Source organism: Squalius cephalus, assembly GCF_949319135.1.
Source record: "Squalius cephalus genome assembly, chromosome: 1".
Lineage (NCBI taxonomy): Eukaryota > Metazoa > Chordata > Actinopteri > Cypriniformes > Leuciscidae > Squalius > Squalius cephalus.
Genome location: NC_137122.1, coordinates 44,050,786 through 44,077,209, shown reverse-complemented (window position 1 = coordinate 44,077,209; position 26,424 = coordinate 44,050,786). Strand labels below are relative to the sequence as shown.

At 36.3% G+C, this 26,424-nt stretch overlaps 3 protein-coding genes across 4 annotated transcripts; 1 reads left to right on the top strand and 2 right to left on the bottom strand.

The window, feature by feature from the left end:
* Positions 1 to 2,662: 2,662 nt before the first annotated feature.
* On the top strand, positions 2,663 to 9,374 carry cabp5b (calcium binding protein 5b). 2 transcript variants are annotated; one of them, XM_079865331.1, is made up of 8 exons: positions 2,663 to 2,796; positions 3,140 to 3,296; positions 3,748 to 3,827; positions 4,272 to 4,302; positions 5,422 to 5,565; positions 5,753 to 5,862; positions 5,954 to 6,101; positions 7,971 to 9,374. In XM_079865331.1, exons 3-8 carry the CDS (start codon positions 3,780 to 3,782, stop codon positions 7,997 to 7,999), a joined length of 510 nt encoding a protein of 169 aa, XP_079721457.1. In that variant the 5' UTR covers positions 2,663 to 2,796; positions 3,140 to 3,296; positions 3,748 to 3,779; the 3' UTR covers positions 8,000 to 9,374. The 2 variants fall into 2 exon arrangements, with proteins under 2 accessions (XP_079721457.1, XP_079721458.1); XM_079865332.1 differs by lacking the exon at positions 2,663 to 2,796 and having other exon boundaries at positions 3,084 to 3,296.
* Positions 9,375 to 13,984: 4,610 nt separating this feature from the next.
* On the bottom strand, positions 13,985 to 22,251 carry pitpnbl (phosphatidylinositol transfer protein, beta, like). Its single transcript, XM_079865636.1, has 11 exons — positions 22,123 to 22,251; positions 21,666 to 21,696; positions 21,299 to 21,444; positions 17,645 to 17,736; positions 17,465 to 17,472; positions 17,218 to 17,292; positions 16,754 to 16,837; positions 16,462 to 16,539; positions 15,613 to 15,720; positions 15,208 to 15,330; positions 13,985 to 14,176 (listed from the first exon to the last, which is right to left on the bottom strand). Exons 1-11 carry the CDS (start codon positions 22,209 to 22,211, stop codon positions 14,129 to 14,131), a joined length of 882 nt encoding a protein of 293 aa, XP_079721762.1. The 5' UTR covers positions 22,212 to 22,251; the 3' UTR covers positions 13,985 to 14,128.
* Positions 22,252 to 23,045: 794 nt separating this feature from the next.
* Positions 23,046 to 26,249, bottom strand: LOC307155154 (heat shock 70 kDa protein-like). The gene is made up of 2 exons (XM_079865623.1): positions 26,060 to 26,249; positions 23,046 to 25,690 (listed from the first exon to the last, which is right to left on the bottom strand). The coding sequence occupies exon 2, from the start codon at positions 25,657 to 25,659 to the stop codon at positions 23,728 to 23,730; it is 1,932 nt and encodes a 643-aa protein (XP_079721749.1). The 5' UTR covers positions 25,660 to 25,690; positions 26,060 to 26,249; the 3' UTR covers positions 23,046 to 23,727.
* Between the last annotated feature and the right edge of the window lie 175 nt (positions 26,250 to 26,424).

The window sequence follows — 26,424 nt, the reverse complement described above, 5'->3', positions numbered from 1 at the left end:
AAACTATCTAGTCGCTGATGACATTGGAGGGTGGAGGGTGGAGGGGGAGGGGAGGGGGCTATCAGTTTACTTTCACCTTCACACACTCACAGCAGGAGAGTTACACTCACTCAGCACCCAAACACACACCTGAGGTTGGAGGTCTCCTCTGTCAGCAATTTTATCTTCCTGCATTGAACCCTGTGAGAGTAGAGAAACAGAAAATAAAGAGGATAGAATATCACGAAGGGGTATTGCATGCGAGACAGGGCAAGATGACGAGACAGACAGGAAAATGTGTTTAGAAATAATGTGTGTGTGATGTAATGTGTGTTAGACGATAACCTTTTTCTTGTATTAAAAAGTGGTTAATATATTTCAACAGATGTTATAATCCCAACAGTTAATCTGACAATGTGCTTTAACACCGGATACTGGACACACACAAAACAAGATTAAACAGCCATTATACTTACACACACACACACACACACTGGTTTCCATGTTTTATGGGGACTCTCCATAGATGTAATGGTTTTTATACTGTACCAAATTATATCCCATATTACACTAACCCTACCCCTAAATCTACCCATCACACAAAACTTTCTGCATTTTACATTTTCAAAAAAACTCATTCTGTATGATTTATAAACTGTTTTCCTCATGGGGACCAAAAACATTTCACCACAAGGACAAGGATTTGAATAAAAAAAAAAAAAAAGTGACAGTAAAGACATTTATAATGTTACAAAACTTTTTGTTTCAAATAAATGCTGATCTTTTGAACTTTTTTATTAATCAAAGAATCCTGAGAAAAATGTATCACAGTTTCTACAAACATTTTAAGCAGCACAACACTTTTTTTCTTCAATGTTTTCAACATTGATAATAATGAGAAATGTGTCTTGAGCAGCAAATCATCACATTATAATGATTTCCGAAGGATCATGTGACAATGATGATGATGAAAATTCAGCTTTGCATCACAGGAATCAATTACATTTAATATAATATTAAAGAAAACAGTTATTTTAAATTGTAATATTTCACAATATTACTGTTTTTACTATATTTCTGATCAAATAAATGTAAGTGAGCAGAAGAGACCTTACTGACCCTAAAATTTTGAAAACATTTAATATTTTCATCAATTACAGTAATCTTTCTATATTCATAATTTTATAAAAAATATATTTATAAATCTATTTATAATGATTATACACAATGATTATTTTCACTGGCTTCAGTTTATTTTTAAATGTTATTTTTTAAATTATCCTCTGTATCTAAAACAATATTTAATTCCATTTCACTCTTCATATAATTTAAGGCACACAGATCAATTATTTTTTTACGTTCCCAAAATTAATAAAGAAGTAGGTCGTCGTGCATTCAAATTTAAAGCTCCATCAGATTGGAACAATTTACCAAGTGCAATTAGATCCATTTCCTTGTTTAATCTCTTTAGGCCATTATTATACGATCTTTTGCAGAATACATGCTCTTGCTTTTGACTATATCCATTTTTCAACTATTACATGAACTTCATTATACTGAACAGTACTGAACCTGCATGTTATGTGTGATAATTGTACACTTATTGTATCAATGAATGTACTTAGAGGGTTGGTATGTGAGGAGATAGTTATGGAGAGCTGAATGTAGGTATGAATGTGAAGTATTATGTGTTATACAATGTAATATGTTGTCTGCATTAGTGCTTGTTCTAAGGACCCCCTCAAAAACGAGATGTTGCATCTCAAGGGGTTATCCTTCAAATAAATTTCAAATTTCAAATTCAAATAAATGTAAGTGAGCAGAAGAGACCTTACTGACCCTAAAATTTTGAAAACATTTAATATTTTCATCAATTACAGTAATCTTTCTATATTCATAATTTTATAAAAAATATATTTATAAATCTATTTATAATGATTATACACAACCCCACCCCTAAAAAAAACTTTTTGATATTTTTTTAATAATTTTCCCCAATTAAGGATGTTTTCAGATGCCACACACACACACACACACATTCTCTCTCTCACTCTCTATCTCTGTTTTTATTGGCCTTGTTGTTTTTTCAACACACCCTTGCCCCAAAAGTGTTGATTTCGAGAGAGGTGTTTCTAGTGTCCTCTCTCACTCTTATCCATAAATTATTATTATTTTTCCTTTTAGTGAGTTTGATTCAACAGAAAACCGACTGTGACAAAAATTTTGATGTCAAAACATTGTGATCACAATTTTGCCATCAGTCTTCATAGTTACCGTGCGTTTTATCCTCATAGACATTTCTGTTTACCCTGTCTTCAAGCTGTTTCAGAGGCAGTTATGATGATGTCATTCTTCTACTTTTATCCATCCTCTCAATATCTTTCCATCTGCTCCTTGTTGACATTTCTCATTCTGTCATGAGCATTTGATTTTTTTTTTCCTTCTATTCCACTATCCTAATCCTCTTTTCTTATGCCCCACTATCTCTCTCTGTCTGGTGAATGGTCTGTTAAGCAGTAATCTTAGCATCCACACACTACTAGAGATGGTGGGGAGCGCAGAGAGCTCTGGGATTACTGGGCTATACTCTTACGCAAACACATTTCAGGATGCAAGAAAATGCTTAGTATTAGCACTTTACGTAACAACAAATCATATATGTATGCATGCATTGAAATATACTGACACAACTGAACATGATGACGGTGTTGTACGTCAGTTAGCTCAGTCCTTATATAAAACTCATACACACATACAGATTTATGATACATTGGCATCTGAATTGGCAGGACACTACTGCACTGAAGAGCATTAAAGGTAACCTTGTTTTGTGCTTTTGGAAATATAAATGGAATTGGAATTAGTTTATTTTAAAGCAGATTATTTTTTTAAATATTGGACATGCATGTAACATCCAGATTAAAGAAAAAATCAGAGGAAAAAACTATAAACAAAATAATCAAATTCATGTCAGTTATTTGCAGTCACTTTTGCCAGGTCCTGCTTAAGAAGCTGGATTTGATCTCTCTGACTCTCTCTCTCTCTCTCTCTCTCTCTCTCTCTCTCTCTCTCTCTCTCTCTCTCTCTCCCACTGTCACTTGCTCACTCATGCATTTATTCTTTGACTTGCTACCTCCCTCTGTATCGTTTAATCATTCAGGAGCTGCTGACTGACAGTGAGAAAGGTTTGTTCTTGCACTGAATCAAAGAACAGGAGGAAAAGAGAGTTGGCTGGCAGAAGCGAAACACAAAGCAGAACAAAACTAAAGAGGACAGACCTTCTTCCACTCCTTCCTGTGGACAGAGCAGCTGAACAGGTGAGGGAATGTTTGTTAGAAACTTCTGAACTGCAATGTAGTGTCACATAGTTACTATAGTAATAACTATAATTTATGCATAATTACATGCAACTAACCCTAAACCAAATCAAACCCTATCCTAACCCTTTAGTTCATGTAGTTAATTAATATTATTCAGTAATTATATAATTACAGTGTAACAAAGACACCTTAAAATTAAGTGCAACCAAGATGTTCTGTTTCATTCAAGAAATGTCTCCAAAGAATATGTCAAATTATAATTCAAATTCATAATAAAAAAACAAAAACAAAAAATATTATAAATACCAGCGGTTGCACATTAAGACCATACTTGCTGCAAACTTGTGATGACAATTTGGTGTTATATTCAATAGTTGCAGAGTCAAAGTTATGTTTATTTTGTCACAATACAAATTACAGTATGTTTAATATCTGAACATTTTTAAAGACACTCAGAAGACACAGAAGAGGCTGTCAGATATGAGTCTGGGGCCGGCATGCATTTTCCTAAGAGGATCTAAAAACACTGTAAGTCTCTTTTTCTTATATATGTGTATCCTGTATTCTGGTACTGTAGTGATCCAGAGTATATTGCATTAAAAACAAAACAATTAAGTTCTAGCAGTTGATAATACCTGAAGTTTCCTCACTGCTGCACTATGCACTAAGGATCTCACTGTTTGTTCACACACTAAACTTTTGCTGAGCTCATTCAGAACCAATCTGTTAATATCCATCTAGAGTTATAAATCTGAACTGGTCTGTCTAGCACAAGAATGATCTCTCTAATGCTTTTGGATATAAGAGATTAATGGGTGCTTGCAGGAGAGAGAATGAGTTCAAAATCTGTCCTAAGACATCAACAGATTGTTGCTTGCATAAAAGTTGTGCTGAATCCAAAAATGTGGGTAATTGGGTAAATATGTAAAGTTGATGCACATACAAGGAAGCCTAACTGTCGCTGTTTTACAGGAGCGTCCGCTCGCTGATGAGGAGATAGAAGGCAAGTGCAATTGTTTTTACTGCTTTTATTCTAAAATAAAACTTTACAAAAAATGTACAATTTACTTAAACAAATTAAATGTATTTAAAACCGACATTTGATAAAGATTTCATATTTACCTTTAACAGAGAGTTAATTATTTCTTGAAAATGAATTGATTAGATAAAATTCAGAGATAAAATGAGCTATTTATGTATTTGTGATGTGCTGAATTCAAATATGCCAATTAACTAATTGGCTAATGTTTCCAAGATATTTAAGTTTTTACATTTGACATCTATACTAAATATTGTGTAGATATTACCTGTCACCTGTCCTGTTTATGTAATAGCCTACTTTAAAAATCAGCAAAGGGTTATATATCATATTAATATCATAGTTAAGCTAAAAAAGAAAGATTGGTGGTTGCGGTTTCTGGTTTAAATTGAGATCCTTTCCCTTTATAACTCACTTATTTTCTGCCATTCCCAAGTCAAGGTTCGCATACCGACCCAATAGCATATCTTGAAAACTAGAGCCAATCAACAATTTTAAGCATCATTTTCATTCTCAGTGAGCCATATATTTATTTCAGATGCATTTTGGCTGTAAACCAGTGTTATTTATTTTATTAAACGGTTTTATTTTCTAATGTTTACCTCCACATCTCTGGTTCATTTATATAACTACATTAATCTTACAGAATAAGATAGATGCAAACCAGCTGTGAAGTGCCAGATGCCAATGTAATTCAGTGAAGTCAATGAGAGTACTACTGAAACCGCTTCTGTTTTATAATCTTTTCTAATTTAATATAATATTTGTTGATACAAACTGACAGGAAATATTTTCGTCAATTAAGTGAAAAGTTGAACTGAATGGATTTCAGAAGTCTTAGTATTGGGTTTGTCCTCTCACTTTAATGACAGAAGTTTAGTCGAATGATCAATGTCACAAATGTACTTATTTTGATTAGTAGCTTTTCTTAGCTTCCAATTTTTCAAAATCCTAAAACTTTTTGTATATTTCTATTGGGTTTAAATGAAATAATAATAATAAATCCCAGATTTTTGAATGTATTGAAACAGTTGGTCGTGTACCCAGAACTCTGTTAATTAAATCGTCTTGTGTGTATTGCAGAGCTGCGCGAGGCGTTCACAGAGTTTGATAAGGATAAGGATGGTCTGATCAGCTGTAAAGATCTGGGCAACCTGATGAGGACGATGGGTTACATGCCCACTGAGATGGAACTGATTGAGCTTAGCCAGAACATCAACATGAACCGTGAGACATCTGTCCTCTTCCCATCTCCGTTTCACATATGTGCTATAGCAGCTGTTTTGTGATTTGATGCTCGTCCAGTCAATGTGTTTTGTACTGATGTCTGCTCATCACTCTGGCTGAAACACTGTATGTTCCATCTATGTATTTATCATGTGTTGATCTCATAGATATCTGCCTCTTTTTTCAGTTGGAGGAAGTGTAGATTTTCAGGATTTTGTTGACCTCATGGCCCCAAAGCTACTGGCAGAAACATCTGGAATGATCGGACTGAAAGAGTTGAAAGATGCATTTAGAGAGGTAAAGAATGTACCTTTTTCATTTTTCATTTCCCAAACATATTTCCAACAAAAAGCATAAATGAGTGTAATCTTTTTATATTCTTGTGCAGTTTGATATAGACGGTGACGGCTCTATCACCAAGGAAGAGCTGAAGCATGCCATGCTAAAGCTGCTAGGTGAAACCACAAACAGTAGGGAAATAGAAGCCGTGGTCCAAGAAGTAGACAACAATGGAGACGGGAACGTTGATTTTGAAGGTAAAATAGATTAATATTTCAACATAATGTAGACAGCCAAAAGCCTATTAGCACAGTTGTTCTTCTTGGCAATACAATATTCAAAGCTATTTCCTCTGGTATTTCTGCTGTAATTATGACAATGCTGCTTGTTTTCAAAGTTTTTAATAACAGAAACTGTGAGTGTTAATATCAGTGGTGGACAAAGAAATAAAGTAAAGTATAATACTCCAAATAAAAATACAAAAATACTAGTTTTTAATGTAGGCTACTTACGTATTAAAACTAAAAAGTAGCCTACTGGATATGTTTATTTATTTTCCAATTTTATGTAGGCTAGTCTACATTCTGCTCAAAATACGTGTGGGTGTTTTTTGTGACAAACCTCATTTGAAACTGCTATGGCAGCGGGAAAGAAGCATTTTTCGTTATTTTAAAGTTGTTTACCTAAAACTTAGTTTTCAGACGGTAAAAAAAAAGAAAAAATGTGGGCAAAATTTAGTTCACATATATGGCAAGCCGTTTTAGCTTAAATTGTACCAATCGTAATTGCATTTTTACTAGTAAGATTTCAATTAGAGAGCTCTACAATTCAATTCTTACTAGTAAGAATTACAATTACAAAGCTCTCTAATTCAATTATTACTAGTAACAATTACAATTAGAGAGCTCTACAAATGAATTTTTACTAGTCATATGTCTCCATTGACTTCCATTCATTTTTAATTACGGAGCTCTACAATTGAATTGTTACTAGCAAGAATTACATATAGAGAGCTCTCTATTTCAATTGTTACTACTAAGAATGCAATTGCAGAGCTCTTTAATTCAATTACAGAGCTCTGCAATTATACACATCTTTAATTCGTTTTTTTACTAGTAAAAATTCAATTAGAGAGCGCTCTAATTGTAATTGTTACTAGTAATAATTCAATTGTAGAGCTCTCTAATTGGAACTGTTACTAATAATAATTGAATTAGAGAGCTCTCTAATTGTAATTCTTAGTAACAATTGAAATAGAGAGCTCTCTATTTGTAATTCTTGCTAGTAACAATTCAATTGTAGAGCTCCGTAATTAAAAGCAGGTGACGATTTCTTCAGTTCAAAATTCAAAACCACGTGTTTTTATGAAATGTAGTGGAGTAAAAAGTAGGCTACGATAGGCATATGCTTTTGAATAGTGAAGTAAAGCTTCCAAAAATAAGTCTATAAAGTACAGGTAGGCTTCTTGAAAAATGTAGCCTAGCCTACTTTACAGAAGTTACAATAGCCTACTTCGTTAGCCAACTGTTCTGGTTTAGTAAAGAACCACTGCATTGTAGGATGATCTTCACACTCTGTTCTAGTTTAGCACTGCCACACAGGCTTTACACACAGATATAGCAGAACCTTTTCAAGTGCGGAAATGCACGCAAATGGACTTTAAACACCATAACGCTGGACTGACCTTAGTAATTACTGAAGTGTTGAGAACCTTTTTTAACGTATAAACATCGGAGCAGCTGAGAAATGTGAGGTCAAGAACAGGCTTGTGCTGAACCCTGATACTTTAAAATTAGCTTCACATTACGATTAACTAAAATGTACAAATGTTTCCATAACCATTTTATATGGTAATTTTTTGGCCAGGTATCTCTTGGAAAAGAGATTTTTATCTCATTAAGCTGGTAAAATAATTAAAAGTTCTATAATATAGCCTAATATAATATAATATAATATGGATAAGAATATCTAAATACAAAATAGATAAGAATTAATCTAAAATGCAAATCTGATAGTTATACGGACTGGATACTGAGAAATAATCTCACTTTATATCAGCCTTGCTCCAGTTAAAACTAATGCTTTTCTTTTTCTTTTTTTCTTCTTTTTTTATCTCTCTCCTTTAGAGTTTGTCAAAATGATGTCTAAAATTTGAGAATGCACCTGAGACGTTAAAGAAGGCCTGAGAAAATCATTCCAGAGACGGAAACATCTGCATCAGTCAGACCGTCAATAAAGTCAATGGCTACAATACTATTTATATTGGAACTGTTTTATACCACTTCGTTTGTGTATTTGTATCTTACTCCACTTTGTGCCACTTTGTTTTGTTTTACTTGACCTCAAACACTGAATCCTCTATAAAGTCTGTAAATGATAATAATGTCATATATCAGTATTATGTAACAATATTTCAGCGCATGTCTGACATATATGTTCGGAATAGGATTGTATTTTTCATTGGACACACATACTTGAACTTTTGGCATAAAACCAAGTTAAAAACTCTCTCGGACTGTTATTACTTTTGCATTAGTGTATGTCCTGATTTTGAATTTTGCATTAGTGTGTATGTCCTGATATTGTTGTAATTTGATCATAGGCTTTAGTTAAGCTCATCACTGAAAACTGGAACTGGAACACAGTCTATCCGCTCTCTAATTCTGTATTGCATCAATGTGTGTCTGTAATTATTTACTTATATACATTTTAAACAGAAAGAGCATCACATGAGTAAATATTATGATAGAAATCTGCCATAATCTGCCTGTAATTTCCTGATACAAATTCAATCAACATTTACATGAATTAAATTAGCGGCCACATCCAAGCAATTTACAAATACAAGTAACAGAAACAAATGTTATTAATAAAAAAATAGGCACTGTAAGGATGAAAATCAACAAAGACTTTTGCTTTTCTGTTCCAACCCCTTTCAAGGGCTGTTTGGAATTCCTAAAGGCAATGATGATCAAGGCCTGTATTGTATACCTTTAGTACGATGCCAGAAGAACTGTGGCAACGTCGCTTGAAGAAACATACCTGTAAAGCCGGTACTGTGAAATGTTTTAGGCACTTGTGTAAAAATGCTTTAAAGTAAGGATGCTTTCTAAAATAATGTCATAAATAGATTTTAATCAATCAAATCAATATTTGGTGTGACCCTTTTGCCCTTGGGACACTTGAGCCGCGTTTCCACCGCAGGAACTTTCCCCAGGAACTAGGAACTTTGGGCTGGTACTCGATGTGTTTACACCGCAGGAACCAGGGTCTAAATGAAGTTCCGGGTAAATATTTGCCCCTCCGATAGTCCCTGCTCACGAGGTAGTACTTTTTCAAAGTTCAGGAACTTTCAGGGGTGGGACTTGTGCGCTGCACAAGCTGATTGGTTGTGTTCACGCCGCATTTTGGTTGGATGACTCCACGCAGCATTTTCTTTATTTTTAACCTCCCTTTTAAAAAGTGGCTTCATGCAGTAAAGTTGTCTGTCTGCAAATATGGAATTTAATAAAAAAAACTGGGGGACTGGCGACGAGTTTCAGGCTTTATTATTTGGGTATTTGTGGAAGAGGAAACTTTCTGCGCGTTCGTCACAGCCATCTCACGGCCAATGTCCGCAATAGCTGATAACATACAATTTTATATCTAACGTTAGCATTACGAGCTCTGAACACGCTTTATCAGTGCTCGTCTCTTTTCTGCCACAGCTTTTAATATTAAGTCATTATGTTTACACATTGTCATCTATTGCAAGGCAAACCATGTTACAAATTTACTATAACAGGATTGAAATAGCGCATTGAGGTTGGCAACAAACAACTATTTACAAGACTGTCACTATTTATGATTGATAGACGGGGTTCAGGCTTTTTTTAAGAGTATTTGCGCAAAAGGAAATTTTTGCGCGTTCGTCCCAGTCATCTCACAACGTACCTTGTCTAATTTTATACGCATACGAGCTTTCTGAACACGCTTTAGTATCAGTGCTCGTCTATTTTGTTATGTTAATTAGCCTACCTCGTTAGTAAACCAATAACTGCAGCACAGTTTGAATCTCCTCCATACTTATAAATGTGGCGCTCAAAACTGATTACTGTCCGTCGCAGACTGGGAGGAGCAGTTGCGCGCAGTTTACCTTCCCGGTACTTTAGACCGCGGTGTAAACGCAGAAAGCAACCGGTCTGGGGCAAAAAAGGTTCCTGGGAAAAAAGTTCCTGGGACAAATTGTTCCGGGTAATTTCGGTGGAAAAGCGGCTCAAAGTTTTCAGGTAGGTTTTCAGTTTTCAGGTAGATTTCTTAAAGTGTCTTGGAGACATTGCCACAGTTATTCTGGATTTAGTCTGTAATCCCAGATGGACTCGATGATGGTGTAAGATCAGATCTCCGTGTGGAGCACCGGCTGTTGTCAGATTCCTTGAGCATACAAAAATCTCACTGGATTATTACAATTATTACAAACCGGAGAGTCGGCGACATTGTGTTGGGCGCCCAAAGCTCATTTGATGCACGAGAGCTGTGGCACAAGTCACAAAATTGTAATGATGGTTATGGGAGGAATGTATCATGACACACAGTGTATCATACTAGTGCATGTAGCCACCGACCAATCAAAGTGCCTATGACCCCTGTCCACCGTCGAAAGAGTGTCGGAAGTGGAGCTTGGAGCAGTGGAAGAAGGTGGACGCCAGCCATGCATGTGTGCACCGTTTACCTGGGGAATGTGTGTACGTAATGTTCTGCATTAGACCGTTAATCTCACATTCATGGCTTGTATGTTGCACTTTGGCCTGAAAATGGCATTAAAAGTAGAGAACGTCGGGAAACGTAATTTATTTAATATATAATCAAATCCTGCAGTCCAGTAATCCCTTTAACCTCCGCATCTGATCACGCTTTTCCACAAACTTCATGGCACATCTGCTCAGCTCACGCTCCTCTGGCTGGTCTGCTAAGCCTGCTCAGAAACATCTGTTCCATGATGAACCTCCGTGCAGTCAGCATTCTTGCAAAAAAATAAAAAGACTATACATTTGAACTATCCAAAACCTTGCACTCTTTTAATACAGTGAACAACAGTTATCTCCTGACCTGTAATTAACCTCATCTTTTGTTCCTCATAGACAGGCAGCAGCTCATAAACCTCTATGCCAGATGTGCTGAATAACCTCGCTAAGCCATTAATGACATCCGGTCTGTCACCAATCTGTTCCTATTGAAATCCTATGCAGCAACTGGGAGACATGCATAAACATCATTGCATCAAGTACGTTTGTTCCAGGGTTCCTAGTATTTCATATAGGCTTCATTCCACTGATGTGATTATTTAAATATTTATGAATAGGGTATTTATATGGATTAGGATTATATGGGTGTGGTATGCCCATAGATCCAGTAGTAGATAAAGATTTTTTTGACACTATTTCAAGATCACTAATCAAATAAGTATAAACATTTGATGTGGAGTTCATTTAATTTAATATAATGTGTAGTGAAAAATTTAATTGCAAAATAATGCATAAAATTGCATAAAATAATGCAAATATAAGCATTTTCAGTAATAGTCTCAGACTTTTGGAACTCATTCCAATTTTTGGTTTATTTTTAATATTTTATTTTAATATTGTGTGTGTTTTATTTAACATTGGTCAGTTGTTAAAAAAAAAAAAAAAAAGATTATGTTGCGTACACTTGCATATACTCAATGTGTAAAGAAATTAGTCATTAAACCGGAAAAAAATTCACTGAAAAGTCCAAGGTGTTATCTTTGAGAAACACCAGGACGTAAAACTATAACGTATGATTTCAGAGTAAATGATGATGAACGTTATACGGCCTGCATGGCTGGTGCAGAGGAAATTATACATATATAGTCAGAACATGCCTGTGGGGAAATCCATGAAGATAAATTATGTAATGCTGACCTGTTTTTTTATTCATTTATTTTTATTATTTAATCCCACTATATAGGCATTTTCTTTTCTCTGATGCTTCGTAATCCCGCACTCATCCATCAGACTCTCCTTCTGTCTTCCACTTTTTGTCTGCATTTAATCTAGAATTTAGGTATTTAAAGCAGGATGTTTTCCATTCTTAAACTCTTGATGATATAACAGGTTTTGTGTTCTGCTCAGTCTCTTGACATTTTGAACTCATGGCATGTGCAATGTGGGAAGACTTTAGAGTCACAGTTTTTTTCCTAAAATACCTCTCTTCTTTGCTCTTGCCGAATCAAAATGCATCCAATGACAAATTCTCTCACTAGCAAATTTTCACGGAAATACGTTTTGTAGTTTTACCAGCACAAACACAGGTATGTGATTGCATCTAAAACCTTTACAAATTGCATTTAAAAACAATCCCCGAATATCAGAATGCATCTATTTTCTGACCCAGGAATTTCCAACTGGTTTTTCTTTCTTTTTTTGCCAGCCACGGCACACTTTGACATAAAAACACTTGATTTCCATTGCATGAAATAGTCTATTTACAAACATTATGCTAAATCTGTTATTAGCCCTTATTTTCTTGTATTCTTTTGTCACTCCCTAGTCCTCTCCTGTGCTGCGTCATCATATTGGGAGATTTTATATTTAATGATGGGGTTACGAGCAAACTAATCAATCGAATATGATCAGACCATCATGAATATGACTTTAAGGGATAGTCTTCTGCTGAACACAGAAGATATTTAGAAGAATGCAGGTATTACAGTTAATGGACCCCATTGACTTCCATAGTATGGAAAAAAAAATATATCAATGGGGTCCATCAACTGTTTGGTTACCTGCATTTACAGAAAAAAGAAACTCATACCAGTTTGGAACTTGAAGGCGAGTAGATGACAGCATTTTCATTTTTGGGGTGAACTATCCCTTTAAAGAAGTTGCTGCTTCTTAAAAACCTAGCAACATTTAAAACGTATTTGTGAAATGTCTGTTTTACATGTCAGCCCACACTACATTCATAGACTTTAGTTACATAATTGTGTGCTGTCACAGGAGTCGATCAAGCTCTATTTGTGTGGATTGGTCAAAAACTTCTCACTGGTAGATGATCTAGCATATAAATAGGCCCGCATGCTCTTCTGCAGTGTCTGAGCTTACAAATCCTGGCCTTTCCCCTCACTCACACAACTCCTTGTTAAATGAGAGGGTAATGAGAACTACACGAGGACCTGAAAGACTTCAGTACAAACCTCAACATCACAGAACAGAAATACGGTGCCACACATCGCTGCAGAAATCCACTGTGATGTTCCTACCCATATTAAAATAACAGTAGAAAACAGAGGCATAATAAAAACAAGTCATTTCAATTAAGATATTAATCGTGCTTAGTACATGAATTTTATGTTACTCTGAACACAAAGAAATAACAGCGCTTGTAATTTAAAAGGAACCTTTATATAAACTAAAAATAACAGCGCAAAAGATCAAACGATGCAAACAGCTCATGGTTATCAATGTTTTCTTTTATTTATAGTTACAGTATTGTAAATTGAACTTCATTTTCCAAAAATTCAGACCATCCCCACCCGAACGGAGGGGCGTGGCCTGTAGTATGTCAGATGTGGGAGGGGTCTCAAGGCTCTTACACTCAGTTTAAAAATGAAACCGTATCAGTTCACTGCTCTCGACATCCACACTGCAATCAGTGCAGAAATGAACCAAAGCAAAACACCACCATAACTAAACCAGAAAACCGTTATGCTTTGAGCCGTTTTCCTTTAATCTCGGTGTTTTCAATCCGACATCACTGATCCTACCTCTTGAGGCATATTCAAGTTCCCACCGAGATTTCCTGAACAACATGATAGATTTAACAGAATTAAGAAGTAAATCACTTAGTCATTTATTTATGGTCAAAATACATGTAGTGAAATGTTTCCCCAGTCTCTTGGCGAAACGGGCTTGGGATTCGTTACTCCACTGGCGCACTCAGTAAAAAGCTGATGGTTGCAAAATGAACCAAAAACCATTAAACAGTTATAATACTTAATTATAAAAAGAAATGCCGGTATCACTTAACAGTGAATCCAAAAGAATTTGGCAGCAAATGATGAGGTTTAAAGTCAGACTGCACAAACCACTGATACACGTGCATACTCTGCTCATTCGCACAAACGCATTCACACTCATGGTAATGGACACGTCCTGGGTAAGGGATGACAGTTTCCTGTTTGGAAGGGCTTCATTATGTGGCACGTTGTGATTGGCCATGAGGACTGGAGGAGGTAAAATAAAAAGTAGCCCCTATTTTGTTTCTTCTATTTTTTTGACGCTCCCTAGTCCTCGCCTGCTTTCATCCCTCGCACAGACCCTTGGCTACGCATCTGAAAATTAAAATAAACAGATTTTTAATAACAACGACACATGGAAGAACACTTCCATTCAAAAAGGTCAGTAAGGTTTTTTTTATGAAAGACATGAATCCTTTTATTCAGCATAGACACATTTAATTGATCAAAAGTGACCGTAGAGACATTTATAATTTAACAAAAAAAATCCATTTCAAATGAATGCTGTTCTTTTGAACTTTCTGTTCATTAAAGGATCCTAAAAATGTATCAGTTTCCACAAAAATAATATTTATTAAGCACATCTGTTTTCAACGCTGATAAAAAGAAGAAAGGTTTCGGTAACACTTAATTAGTTAATATTAGTAAATGCGTTAACTAACATTAACTTACAATGAGCAATATATTTGTTCAGCATTTATTAATCTTTGTTGACATTAATTAATAAAAATACAACTGCTCAGGTCTATTAATTGATATTGACAAATACAACTTTAAACTTAAAATTAACACGAATTAAGAATAATACATTCTTCATGAGCATTTTTCATTGTTTATTCATGTTAACTAATATAGTTATCTAATGTTAAATAATGAAACCTTATTGTACCGTGTTACAGTTACCTATGTTTCTTGAGCATCAAATCATCATATTAGAATGATTTCTGAATGATCATGTGACACTGAAGACTGGAGTAACGATGCTGAAAATTCAGCTTTGACATCACAGGAATAAATTACATGTTTAAATATATTCAAATAGAAAACTGTTTAAATTGCAACAATATTTCAAAATATTACTGTTTTTATTGTATTTTTAAATGCTGCCTTAGTGAGCAGAAGAGACTTTTTTTCAAAAACATAAAAAAATCTAACCAACCCTAAACCTTTTCCGCAATAGTGCAAGTCTAGCTTTATGTCACACAAAACTAATAAGACTGTATCTGCAAATATAGTAATATTAGTGAGATCAAATTCTCCATAATCATCTCAATAAATCAGTGTCCTGCAAGCATTCGGTTGCTGTAGTCAGAACTGCGTTGCATGGTTTCTACAGAAACACATACCTGGTCCAGCTCCCTCTGTGTCTCTTCCTCCATCCTACGAATGTCATCCATAGTGAGGTCCACCCAGCGGTCCAGCCAACAAAAAAGCTGCCGGTGGAAATTAGTGAAGAGCCTTTTCTCCTGCTACTCAAACAGAGAGAGATGAGGTAGATGTTACTGGAAGTACAACAAAGACTTATCAACACCTGACAGCAGTGGTCAAATCTTCATGTAACGAAATATATCAAACCAGAATACATTTACATTTAATCTATTAACGAAGCAGCGTTCCAGAATTGGGAAGTACAAATGTTAGCACACAGACCCCAGAAAGATAAAGGCGAGGGATATTTTTAATAGAGTATGAGTGTAAGTTGAGCCTCTGTGTTAGTGATGAGGAACTATATAACAGGGCTAATGGATCACCTTATGAATGAAGTTCTCCACACGTCCCTGCAGACCCCACCAGCGAAAATGAACCGTCACCAGCTTATACGCGGTCATATAGGGACAGTTACCATTATGAAGCTCTTTCTGGAAGAGACAGAGAGATGGATGCATTAGGAACAGATATTGTAGATGCTCACATACTCACTCTTTTTATTACTTTTTAATTAATGTAAACAGAAACTGTGCATAAAAGACTGTGAACGCAAATTTCAATGACAGAGGCAACATTAGCTCTGTTCTCTAAAAAAAAAAACATGTAAAAAAAAATCCAAGATGGCAGACAAAGTGAGAAAAAAGTTGATTTAAAAAATAATATCTTATATTCATCAAAAATACCTTCATTTGTGTTCTGAAGATGAACGAAGGTCTTTTCGGTTTTGGAACGACATGAGGTTGAGTAATTAATGACAGAAACTTCATTTTTGGGTGAACTAACCCTTTAAGATTGTGCTTCAACAACTATAAAAAAGTAGTAATAAAAAAAACCACTGAAAAGTCAGTAATCAGAAAATTGTACTTAAAAAATTTAAAGTTTACGGTTTCAGTGACATTACTACATTAAATTACTACATATAATGTTGAATATAATGTATAATAATGCAATGGGGGAATATTTGTGGGTCTTAATAATAAAACATTATATTATTAATAAAATAATATTATTATTTTACTAATAATAAAGTAATAATAATAAAAAACCTCTTCTTTATTTTGGCTTAAAATATCACGGTAGTATCGTATCGTGACCTCAGTATCACGATTTGTATCGAATCGTGACTTGAGTGTATCGTTACACCCCTAATATGTATGTGTGTGTGTGTGTACCTTCCATTCAGGTCCCAGAGGTCCTCTCCCAGTTTTCTCCGAGTGGTAGATGGCGGGGTCCTCTTCTGGTTTGTAGTCCTGAGTGATGAATGAAACCGTGATGGAGGCATGAAGCAATGGGAGTGTATGAGGAAAGAAGAGGACAAATATTAAAGCAAAACAGCAGATCAGCTTATAATGTATGGATTAAAGCACAAAATGAGGTAGAATAAGTTTAACACTGTATATCAGTAAAACAAATGCTAGACAATTTCACACAAAGACAGAAATGCATTTTTCTAATTCAACTCACCACATCATCCACCTGAGAGCGATCAGCTATATCGATCGGCACAATCTCAATGTCCTCCCATTCCTCAGGAGGAAGACCATGAGGCTGCATAAGTGGAAGATTGAAACATTAGAATGAAGACATAGTTTCAGTGCGATTCAGTTTGTATGAATAAATAACTTAAGTCAAGCCCTGAATAATGCCTCTAACCATTGTGACAGTGGCTAAAAGTAATAAAGATGGTGACGCCCATTACACCGGAAAGTCTTATCAAAATTGACATGTTATTTAATAAACCAATCTGATTGAGGCGCAAGTTCATCCATCACAACAGCAGATTTTTATTAATTATATTGAACTGATTACGCTGCATTGCACTCAGACCAATAAACTGGTGAGAGACGCTCTGGTTGAAAGACTCCCACCAGTAACAGAATTATTGGGCGCCTCGAAAAGGCACAGATGAACTGTGGACAAACACTCACATTCTCAGTTGTTCCTATGTCTGGTTTATGCCAGGTTTCAATCTTAATGAAGAAATCATCTTTCATGTACTCATTCTGAAAAGGAAAAACCACAAGAGAGCATCACAAGCGGAATCCTTTTTTATTTCAAACTCAGAGTATGGATCAACAACAGCGAGACATGATGACTAAACTCTGATTCAGCAAGAACGTCCTGTAAGCAATCTAAAATGATCTCAGAGCGTGATTATTTCAAAAATACACTTACTGTAACAACTGCAGTTTTCCATAATCGATTCAGTTTTGGGAAAGAAAAGAACAGATTTTTTTGTATAGATCAGTCATTTTCATCACTCAAAAAAGGGTTAAATCATAGGGTTAAATCATACAATCCCATTTGTATTTAATCATTTATTCACACATGCACAAGTAATTAGTGTTTACTAACTAGTGCGACAGTATGGGTAGGCGTTCCAGGCTTTCTCATGAAACACCAGGGCTCCTTCAGGGGCAAACATCTGAATAAAACCGGGAACCTTGCTGTAAAAGACAAATCAATATTCAAAATATTAGGGAAGACTAAATGCATCTCAATTATAAGATTCAGAAAACCAATTACACAAATTCTTGTTTTCTCTAGCAGTGTTTTTCTATGCTGGAATTTTTTTGTGAAATTTATCCTTTAAACAAGATATTTTTGTTTGATACACAAGCGAACAATTCAAAACATTGAGACCAGATTTTATGATATATAATTGTATGCTGTTTCATAAACTGTTTTGCATTTCATGATTGTTTTATCGCTTAAATATTGCTGAAATCATATTATAGGCTGTTTCACTGGATCCTTGACCATGTAGTGTGACAAAATGCCCCGTTACTAAGGTTACGTTTACATGACAACAATGTACTAAAAATAGAAAATTTTTCCTTTGTGTTTCCGAAAAGTTTGGCGCACAGACAACAACGTTTTCAAAAAGATCCCCATTCACACGGATCCTCGTAAACGATTAAAAACGCTGTATTATTCTGCCAGGCCAGTAGTTAACTATGTCACTTTGTAAAGAAAAACTACGCACCTGTAGATAGGACACATAATACGTATGCGCATGACGTCACCATTTTCACAAATTCACATTTTTGTAGTTTACCCAGAGACAATGATGGTGCCGTTTTCAAAAACGTGCATTTTGAAACCCGTTTTTTTTTTTAAGTTTGAGTTTTCAGGCCCCCAAAACGCTTGACGTATAAATGAACTGACAAAACGCATAAAAAGTTTTACATTTTTAGTTGAAAGTGTCGTGTAAAATAAACTGTATATTTTATCCCCTAGTTAATGTCCAAATGTTTTTTTTAGCCAAGAAAGAAAGTAAATAATGTGACAACTAGCCCCAACCTCCCATATACTCTACTGTTCAAATATTTCTCAGTGTTTTTCAAAGAAGGCCTTTATGCTCACCAAGGCTGCATTTATTTGATCAATAACAGTAATATAGTAAAATATTTAAAAAAAATGATTCCCCGAGAAAATTGTTATTTCTCTGATTTACATATGTGCATTTTAATACGTTTGAAGGTCGAAAAAATTGGATAACAATAGCTTTAAAACTGTGTCAGTGGGCATATCAACAATACATTGTACGGGTCAAAATTATCGATTTTTCTTTTATGCCAAAAATCATTAGGATATTAAGTAAAGACCATGTTCCATGAAGATGTTTTGTACATTTCCTAGCGTAAATATATAAAACATTTATTTTTGTGAGTGAATGCAGCACAATCGTGAACATTCCAGATTCCAGCCTCAGATTCCAGATTTTCAAATAGTTCTCGGCCAAATATTGTCCTATCCTAACAAACTATACATCAATGGAAAGCTTATTTACTCAGCTTTCAGATGAAAATTTTACCCATGTGACTGGTTTTGTGGTCCAGGGTCACATATGAAAAAAACGGTTTTCTCGTCGTACTTGTTTCTTGTCGACTCACATTGACAGTTACTATAATTATTACATTACATGAATGCTACTTAAATTATATAGGCCTATTTTCAATTCAAAATGGCTAAATTAGACAAAAGTTTATTAGTTTGCCTGATTATTTTTGTCGGTCGTTAAGCATTTATATCCTAAAACAGCTGACAAAAAAAATGAAATGTTTAGTTTAGCTACTTACATCTTATCTCGTACTTTATGACTGTTAACAGCTGAAACGTCGCGCTGCAATTCACGCTCAGCAGCTTATGTCAACATTAAGCCTGCCTACTTTGATTTGATGGGTCATCTCAAATATTTTGACACTGACGAGCGGTGACAGACCAATGAAGCAGATCAGATGAGACGATCTTGGTGCTGTGTGAAATATCCTTGCAGCACTAAAGCAGAGTTAATACTATATTAGGCAATTATTTCACAACCTTTATTATATACACCTCAGGATAATACAGAGGTCCGGACCTCGGTGACCTCATAGCTGGCAACAGCCGTGAAAATAACTAATTTTCTATTTCAATATATTTTCAAATGTAATCTATTCTGGACTGAGTTTTCAGCATCATTACTCCAGTCTCACATGATCCTTCAGAAATCATTCTAATAGGAATATTGCTGATTGTTGCTCATGTTTCTGTGGAAAGGATTCTTCAGAAAGCATTTTTCAGGATATTTTAAAGAATCTTTCCACTGGCTCCCTGTCAAGTATAGGATTGATTTTAAATGGGTCATGAACTGAGAAATCAAAATGTCTTGATCTTTTGACATATAAGATGTCATTGTACTATAAAAACATCCTGCAAGTTTCAGAGCTCAAAACTTTCTCAGTCTAAAAACAGCTTATTTTGAAGCCAATGTGTCAAAAAGACAGGTCATGGAAAGTACCACTTTATTACGTAATAGTGTGACTAAAAAACGCCTCTGCAGAAGATCAATCCAGTGACTAAACGGTCAACTTCACATTGTTTCTCTTAGTAGGAGGAAAATAATCTTTTATTTAAAATGTGATTAAATTACATATACAAAGCGATCAAAGAACGCTCCCTTTACAATCGCTGGAGCTGTCAATCAAACAGCATGAGTTTATCAGTGACTGAGTTCTGGACTCTCGCCAAAACTCCCGTTATAGTCAACGAATCTCTTATTTACATTGTGTTTGCACTGTTAGTTATAATGAAAGCATTCGTTAGTGTGCAGAAATCGAGATGCAATGACGAGATCACTGCATTCACGCGCTCAACATACAATGCTCATCACTGCAACCTTAATGCCACAATCTAAATAAAATGCTATAGATCTAAATATAATGCTATAATCAGCACTTTCCACGATTAGTTAACCTTGCGAGCTGTAATAGTAAAAACTTGCTAAAAGTTTTCGAGAGAGTTCCACGTGTAATACTTAGCTATTTCATATGCAAAGATATTGGCCAATCACAGCAGTGGGCGTTTACGCTGAAGTCTCACAACAGACACGCCCCTTAAAACAGAGCCTTCAAATACAAGTCAATGGCTTGATTTTCAACATTCTTTACAAATATCTTCTTTCATGTTCAACAGAAGAAAAACTCATACAGGTTTGGGACAACATGAGACAATTAAATGATAAATGATGACAATTTTCATTTTTGGGTGAACTATGTTATTTTGGGTCTCTCTTGTATATTGTTAATTGCCTTTTAATTTGTTTTTATTTCTCTATCTTGTTCGCTTTTAATTCATTGCGATTATTTTATTGTAATGTAAAACCCTTTTGTCAACCTCGGTTGTGTTTAAATGTGCTCTATAAATAAATATTGATCGATTGAACATTGATAGAAAGTTCAAAACAACGGCATTTATTTGAAACAGAAATGTTGGTAAAGTAAAAGCCTTCACTGTCGCCTTTGATCAATTTAATGCATCTTTGCTGAATAAAAGCATTTTTTAAGAATCTTACAGATTACAAACTTTTGAACTAGAATAGTAAGTAAAAACTAGAACAGTGAGTGTAACTGCTAACAGTGGGAGTCCCTGCCAGAGGTTCCTACAACAATTCTGTGCTCAGTCTTATTGATATGGTGAAACCAGCATGGCTGTTGACATGATCAAAGCTTTTACACATGCTCTCACCTGTGTATGTGGTAGATCTTGTGGGTGTACTGGCCCTTCTCGCCGTCCTTCTCGTAAGGTTCATTTCGGAGGACCTCGATCCCTTCTCCTCCACCTGTGTTGTTCTTACTGGCCTCTGCAACCGAGTACAGTTGGCCAACCTGGTACTGAGAGGGGGGGTCAGGGGGTATTACATAAATAAATAACTAATGGCAACTGTTCACCACACAATAGATACAAACAATGTAATGGAGAAGAGGTGCTGCTGACTCCATCTAAGTGAAGGGAGCTGAAATATTTGCTTGAGCAATAACAGAAGCACAGATTCCCACTGATCACAGAAGACAGAGCAGCCGGTTGTTCTAATAGCAATGACTCTTTCTCTTACCTCTTCTACTGAACAGGGCAACAGCACCTGGCTGAAATGAGAGATGAATAGAGGTTAGAAATAAAAGATAAGAACCATTTATTATCTCATATCATGGAGACTGCATCGCGCTGCGATTGTATAACGGGCGTGTCGTTAGCTGGCCCCGCATTATTGTACGATAAACCAGCGGTTAAACAACCAACGGAGTCTGAACTCAAAATACTAATATTAAATGCCCATCTTATCACAGATTTGTAAATAGCGGCGCTGGTGGGAACGCCGTCCATAAAACACACTGTAATGCTGCTGTATCAGGCAGGCTAAGCGGTTAGCGCCGACCAGCACATACAAATCACGGGCTTCAAATTCTCTATTTATTATGCCATATGGGAATATGCTTTAAAAAAAGACAGGCGAGTGCTGCAAGATATTACGCAACTGAATCTAGTAAATGCATACTGTAAAAGCCACTCACTATTGCTTGACGAGTACCATCCCGAATCTGGACAGAACGGTACATTCAACAACAGATTGCGGTCGCCGGAAATGAGCCGCGCGCGTCATCAGTGGACAGGGGCAGGCCAGGGGTCTGGGGACGGAGACCATGATGGGAAGGGAATTTCGTGGGATAGTCTCTCTCTCTCTCAATATTTATTTTCTTTGTCATAATTAGCAAAACTGCAAATAAATTTACATTTGTATTACTGTATTGTCCAAATTTTCTGAAGAGACACAATCATTATGCAGCACGTTTGAGCTTCTGCAAGAGGTTTGTTCTCGCAAGTCAAGCCGGTTCGGTTGAGCTTCTGTTTATGTTCACTGATCAATGTTTATATGTGAATAAACGCCCAAATTAAATCTGTTCAGCATATAAAGTGATTGTCTCTTCAAAAAAATTCGGACTAAACCACTCGATTTATATGGATTAGTTATACAATCTCTTTATTACTAGTGTCAAAGTGGTAGTTGCGTAGGCTGTCAACGGAGGGACAGAAAGCTCTCAGATTAAGAGGATAGTTCACCCAAATAGGTATAATTATATATATATATATATCAAAACCTTTCATCAAAGTTATACATGAATTTTGAACAATACCCGTTCTTGTCTTAGGACAACTTTGATGAACTTTTTTGATCCACTTCAAATGTTGACTACTGTATGAATATATATATAAGAATGGATCAAAAATAGGAAGACATGTTCCATAGAAGAAAGTCAAATGGTTTGGAATGACATGCAGATGAGTCTGTATACAAGTATCTCTGCCACTATAATTCAGTTAAATTTTTTCCGTTTGGTTTATTTTTATTACTATTACTATTTGGTTTGTCTTTTTCATCCAGACTGCTGTAACCACACTTTGGCATCAATAAAATGTTCTTTTACCTTTTTGTTTTATAAGCTATTTATTACATATAGCCTTTATGTATTCCACTGTTGAGAAACTATATAATGATAACTATGATATCATTGGAAATAGAGTGAGTCTAGTTCTACTATATAACATGTTTAGAGTTCATATATTTTAGCCTGCATTTATATATTTAAGAACTTTAAAAAAAGATACATAAAAAAACAGTCTATTGTAACATTTCTTCAAATTATTAATAGTTTATTTAAAATGTTTAGAGACAAACCTTGAAGTAAAGATAACAGTCTTAATGGACTCTTATGGAATATCGCACAATATTAATGCCTACAACTGGAATATAAACATTTCAACAGTCAGAATGTTGAACTATTAATTTCTTAACATGCAAATGAAACATTAAATAACATTCTTTAACATTAACATGTACTTTAACAGAGTAGATATTCTTAACAAAAATGTATATTTCATAAGAAATCTTACAACTGCAATACTGGCAAAACTATTATATATTCAACAATATTATTATATTGTACTCAAAAATATATACAAAAGTTATCTAAATACAGCATACAGTACCACAGAAAAAAAATCAGTAGTGCTCCACCATGTCCAAATAAATGGTCCAAAAATTCTTATATAATAAATTATGTAAATTTAGAATTACAAAGGAACTTAACCAAAAATCAATCACATTGCCCATCTCATACCTAATCCACCTCCTCAATAGTGGGCCCCTGAGCACCAGCCCCTGAGCTGGCACGTGCCTGAGCCCCACAGCTTCCTGTTGCCATCCCACCCTGATAAAGCTTAGTGATGATTGGGTTGCAGACTTTCTCCAACTCCTTCAGCTGATGTTCATACTCCTCTTTATCAGCCAGCTGGTTGTTCTCTAGCCAGCTGATGGTGGCGTTGCATTTCTCAATAACTTTCTTCTTGTCATCCTCGCTGATCTTGTTTTTCAGGTTCTCATCTTCCACACTGCTCTTCATGTTGAAGGCGTAAGACTCCAGGGAGTTTTTGGCAGCAATCTTCTCTCTTTGCTGATCATCTTCAGCTTTGTACTTGTCTGCGTCCTGCACCATTCTCTCAATCTCCTCTTTGCTCAGTCTGCCCTTGTCATTGGTGATGGTGATCTTGTTCTCTTTTCCAGTGCTTTTGTCCACCGCTGACACATTTAGGATTCCGTTGGCGTCAATGTCAAAGGTCACTTCAATCTGCGGGACTCCACGTGGTGCAGGTGGAATTCCTGTGAGCTCAAATTTACCCAGCAGGTTGTTGTCTTTTGTCATGGCCCTCTCTCCCTCATATACCTGGATCAGGACACCGGGCTGGTTGTCTGCATAGGTGCTGAAGGTCTGGGTCTGTTTGGTGGGGATGGTGGTGTTGCGTTTGATGAGGGCCGTCATGACTCCGCCTGCAGTCTCGATGCCCAAAGATAGTGGCGCAACATCCAGCAGCAGCAGGTCCTGGACATTTCCAGATGTGTCACCCATGAGGATGGCGGCTTGCACCGCTGCACCATAAGCCACTGCCTCATCTGGGTTGATGCTCTTGTTCAAGTCCCTGCCGTTGAAGAAATCCTGCAGAAGCTTCTGGATCTTCGGGATTCTTGTTGATCCACCAACCAGAACGACGTCATGGATCTGAGACTTGTCCATCTTGGCGTCTCTCAGGGCTTTCTCCACGGGCTCAAGTGTTCCCCTGAAGAGGTCTGAGCACATCTCTTCAAAGCGTGCTCTGGTGATGGACGTGTAGAAGTCGATGCCCTCGTACAGGGAGTCGATCTCAATGCTGGCCTGAGAGCTGGAGGAGAGGGTTCTCTTGGCTCGCTCGCACGCTGTTCGCAGCCTCCTCAGTGCCCTCTTGTTCTGACCGATGTCCTTCTTGTGCTTCCTCTTGAATTCTTCTACAAAGTGATTCACCATGCGGTTGTCAAAGTCCTCGCCACCCAGATGAGTGTCTCCGGCTGTGGCCTTCACCTCAAAGATACCATCTTCAATGGTCAGGATGGACACGTCAAAGGTGCCTCCACCCAGGTCAAAGATCAGGACGTTGCGTTCTGCTCCTTTGCCTTTGTCAAGGCCGTAGGCGATGGCTGCAGCCGTGGGCTCGTTGATGATTCTGAGGACATTGATCCCAGCGATCACTCCAGCGTCTTTAGTGGCTTGCCTCTGCGAGTCATTGAAATAGGCAGGAACTGTGATAACTGCATTTGTCACCTTCTGCCCCAGATAAGCTTCAGCAATCTCCTTCATCTTCACCAGGACCATAGAGGAAATTTCTTCAGGATTGAATGTCTTGTTTTCTCCTTTGTATTCGACTTGAACCTTTGGCTTTCCGCTATCACTGACGACTTGGAAGGACCAGTGCTTCATGTCAGACTGCACTACTGGGTCATCAAACCTCCTGCCAATCAGCCTCTTGGCATCAAACACGGTGTTGTTGGGGTTCATGGCCACCTGGTTTTTAGCTGCATCTCCAATGAGCCTCTCTGTGTCAGTGAAGGCAACATAGCTGGGTGTTGTTCTGTTCCCCTGGTCGTTGGCGATGATCTCCACTTTTCCATGCTGAAACACCCCCACACAGGAGTAGGTGGTGCCCAGGTCAATTCCAATGGCTACTCCTTTTGCTGATGACATTTTTTTTTTTTCACAGGTAGTTAACAGATTACTATAAGAAAACAGAAATCACATAAATGTTTATTATTAAATAAAACATTTAGATATTGTACAAAAAAGCAGCAGGCAAAAATAAATGAACAGCAATATGAAACAGGAACGTCTCAGGAAGGTTCTAGACTAAATAAACAAATACCTGTACATGTAAATAAAAACTGTTAATTATTTCATAGAGCACTGATTACTGTTAATTATGTTTAGAGAGTGTTACGAATATCAATATTGGTACTGGAAACAGATTTACTTGATCTCTGAGACAAAACAGCAGGTAGGCTACACAATTAATAGTAGCATAAGCCTAAGTGAATCAATAAAGAAAACGGAAACAAGAGTAATAAAAAATATTTAAAGTATAACTTACTTTAAAATGCTTTAGTAGTGGTAGTGGTAGATTCTTCAACAGACTATTTTTATTTCGGAAACTGTCGCCAATTTCGTTCTTTTCGTCGTAACTGAAGTAAGTTCTGTGGAAACACTGATGCCCCAAAACTGCAATGCTGTTTACATAACCCGTCGCACATTCACATGTTCTAAACAGTTCTGGAACACTCGTGCTGAGTTGACCAATGAAAGGCGAAAACCCCAGACAGTTCCGCCCATGCTTTTCTATGGCATCGTCATGCGCTTTCTGGAGCATTCGCTCAGATTCTAGTCATCGATTATCAACTTGTTTAAACATACTTAATCGTTGACCATATGTTTTAGCACGCATAACATTCAGTAATT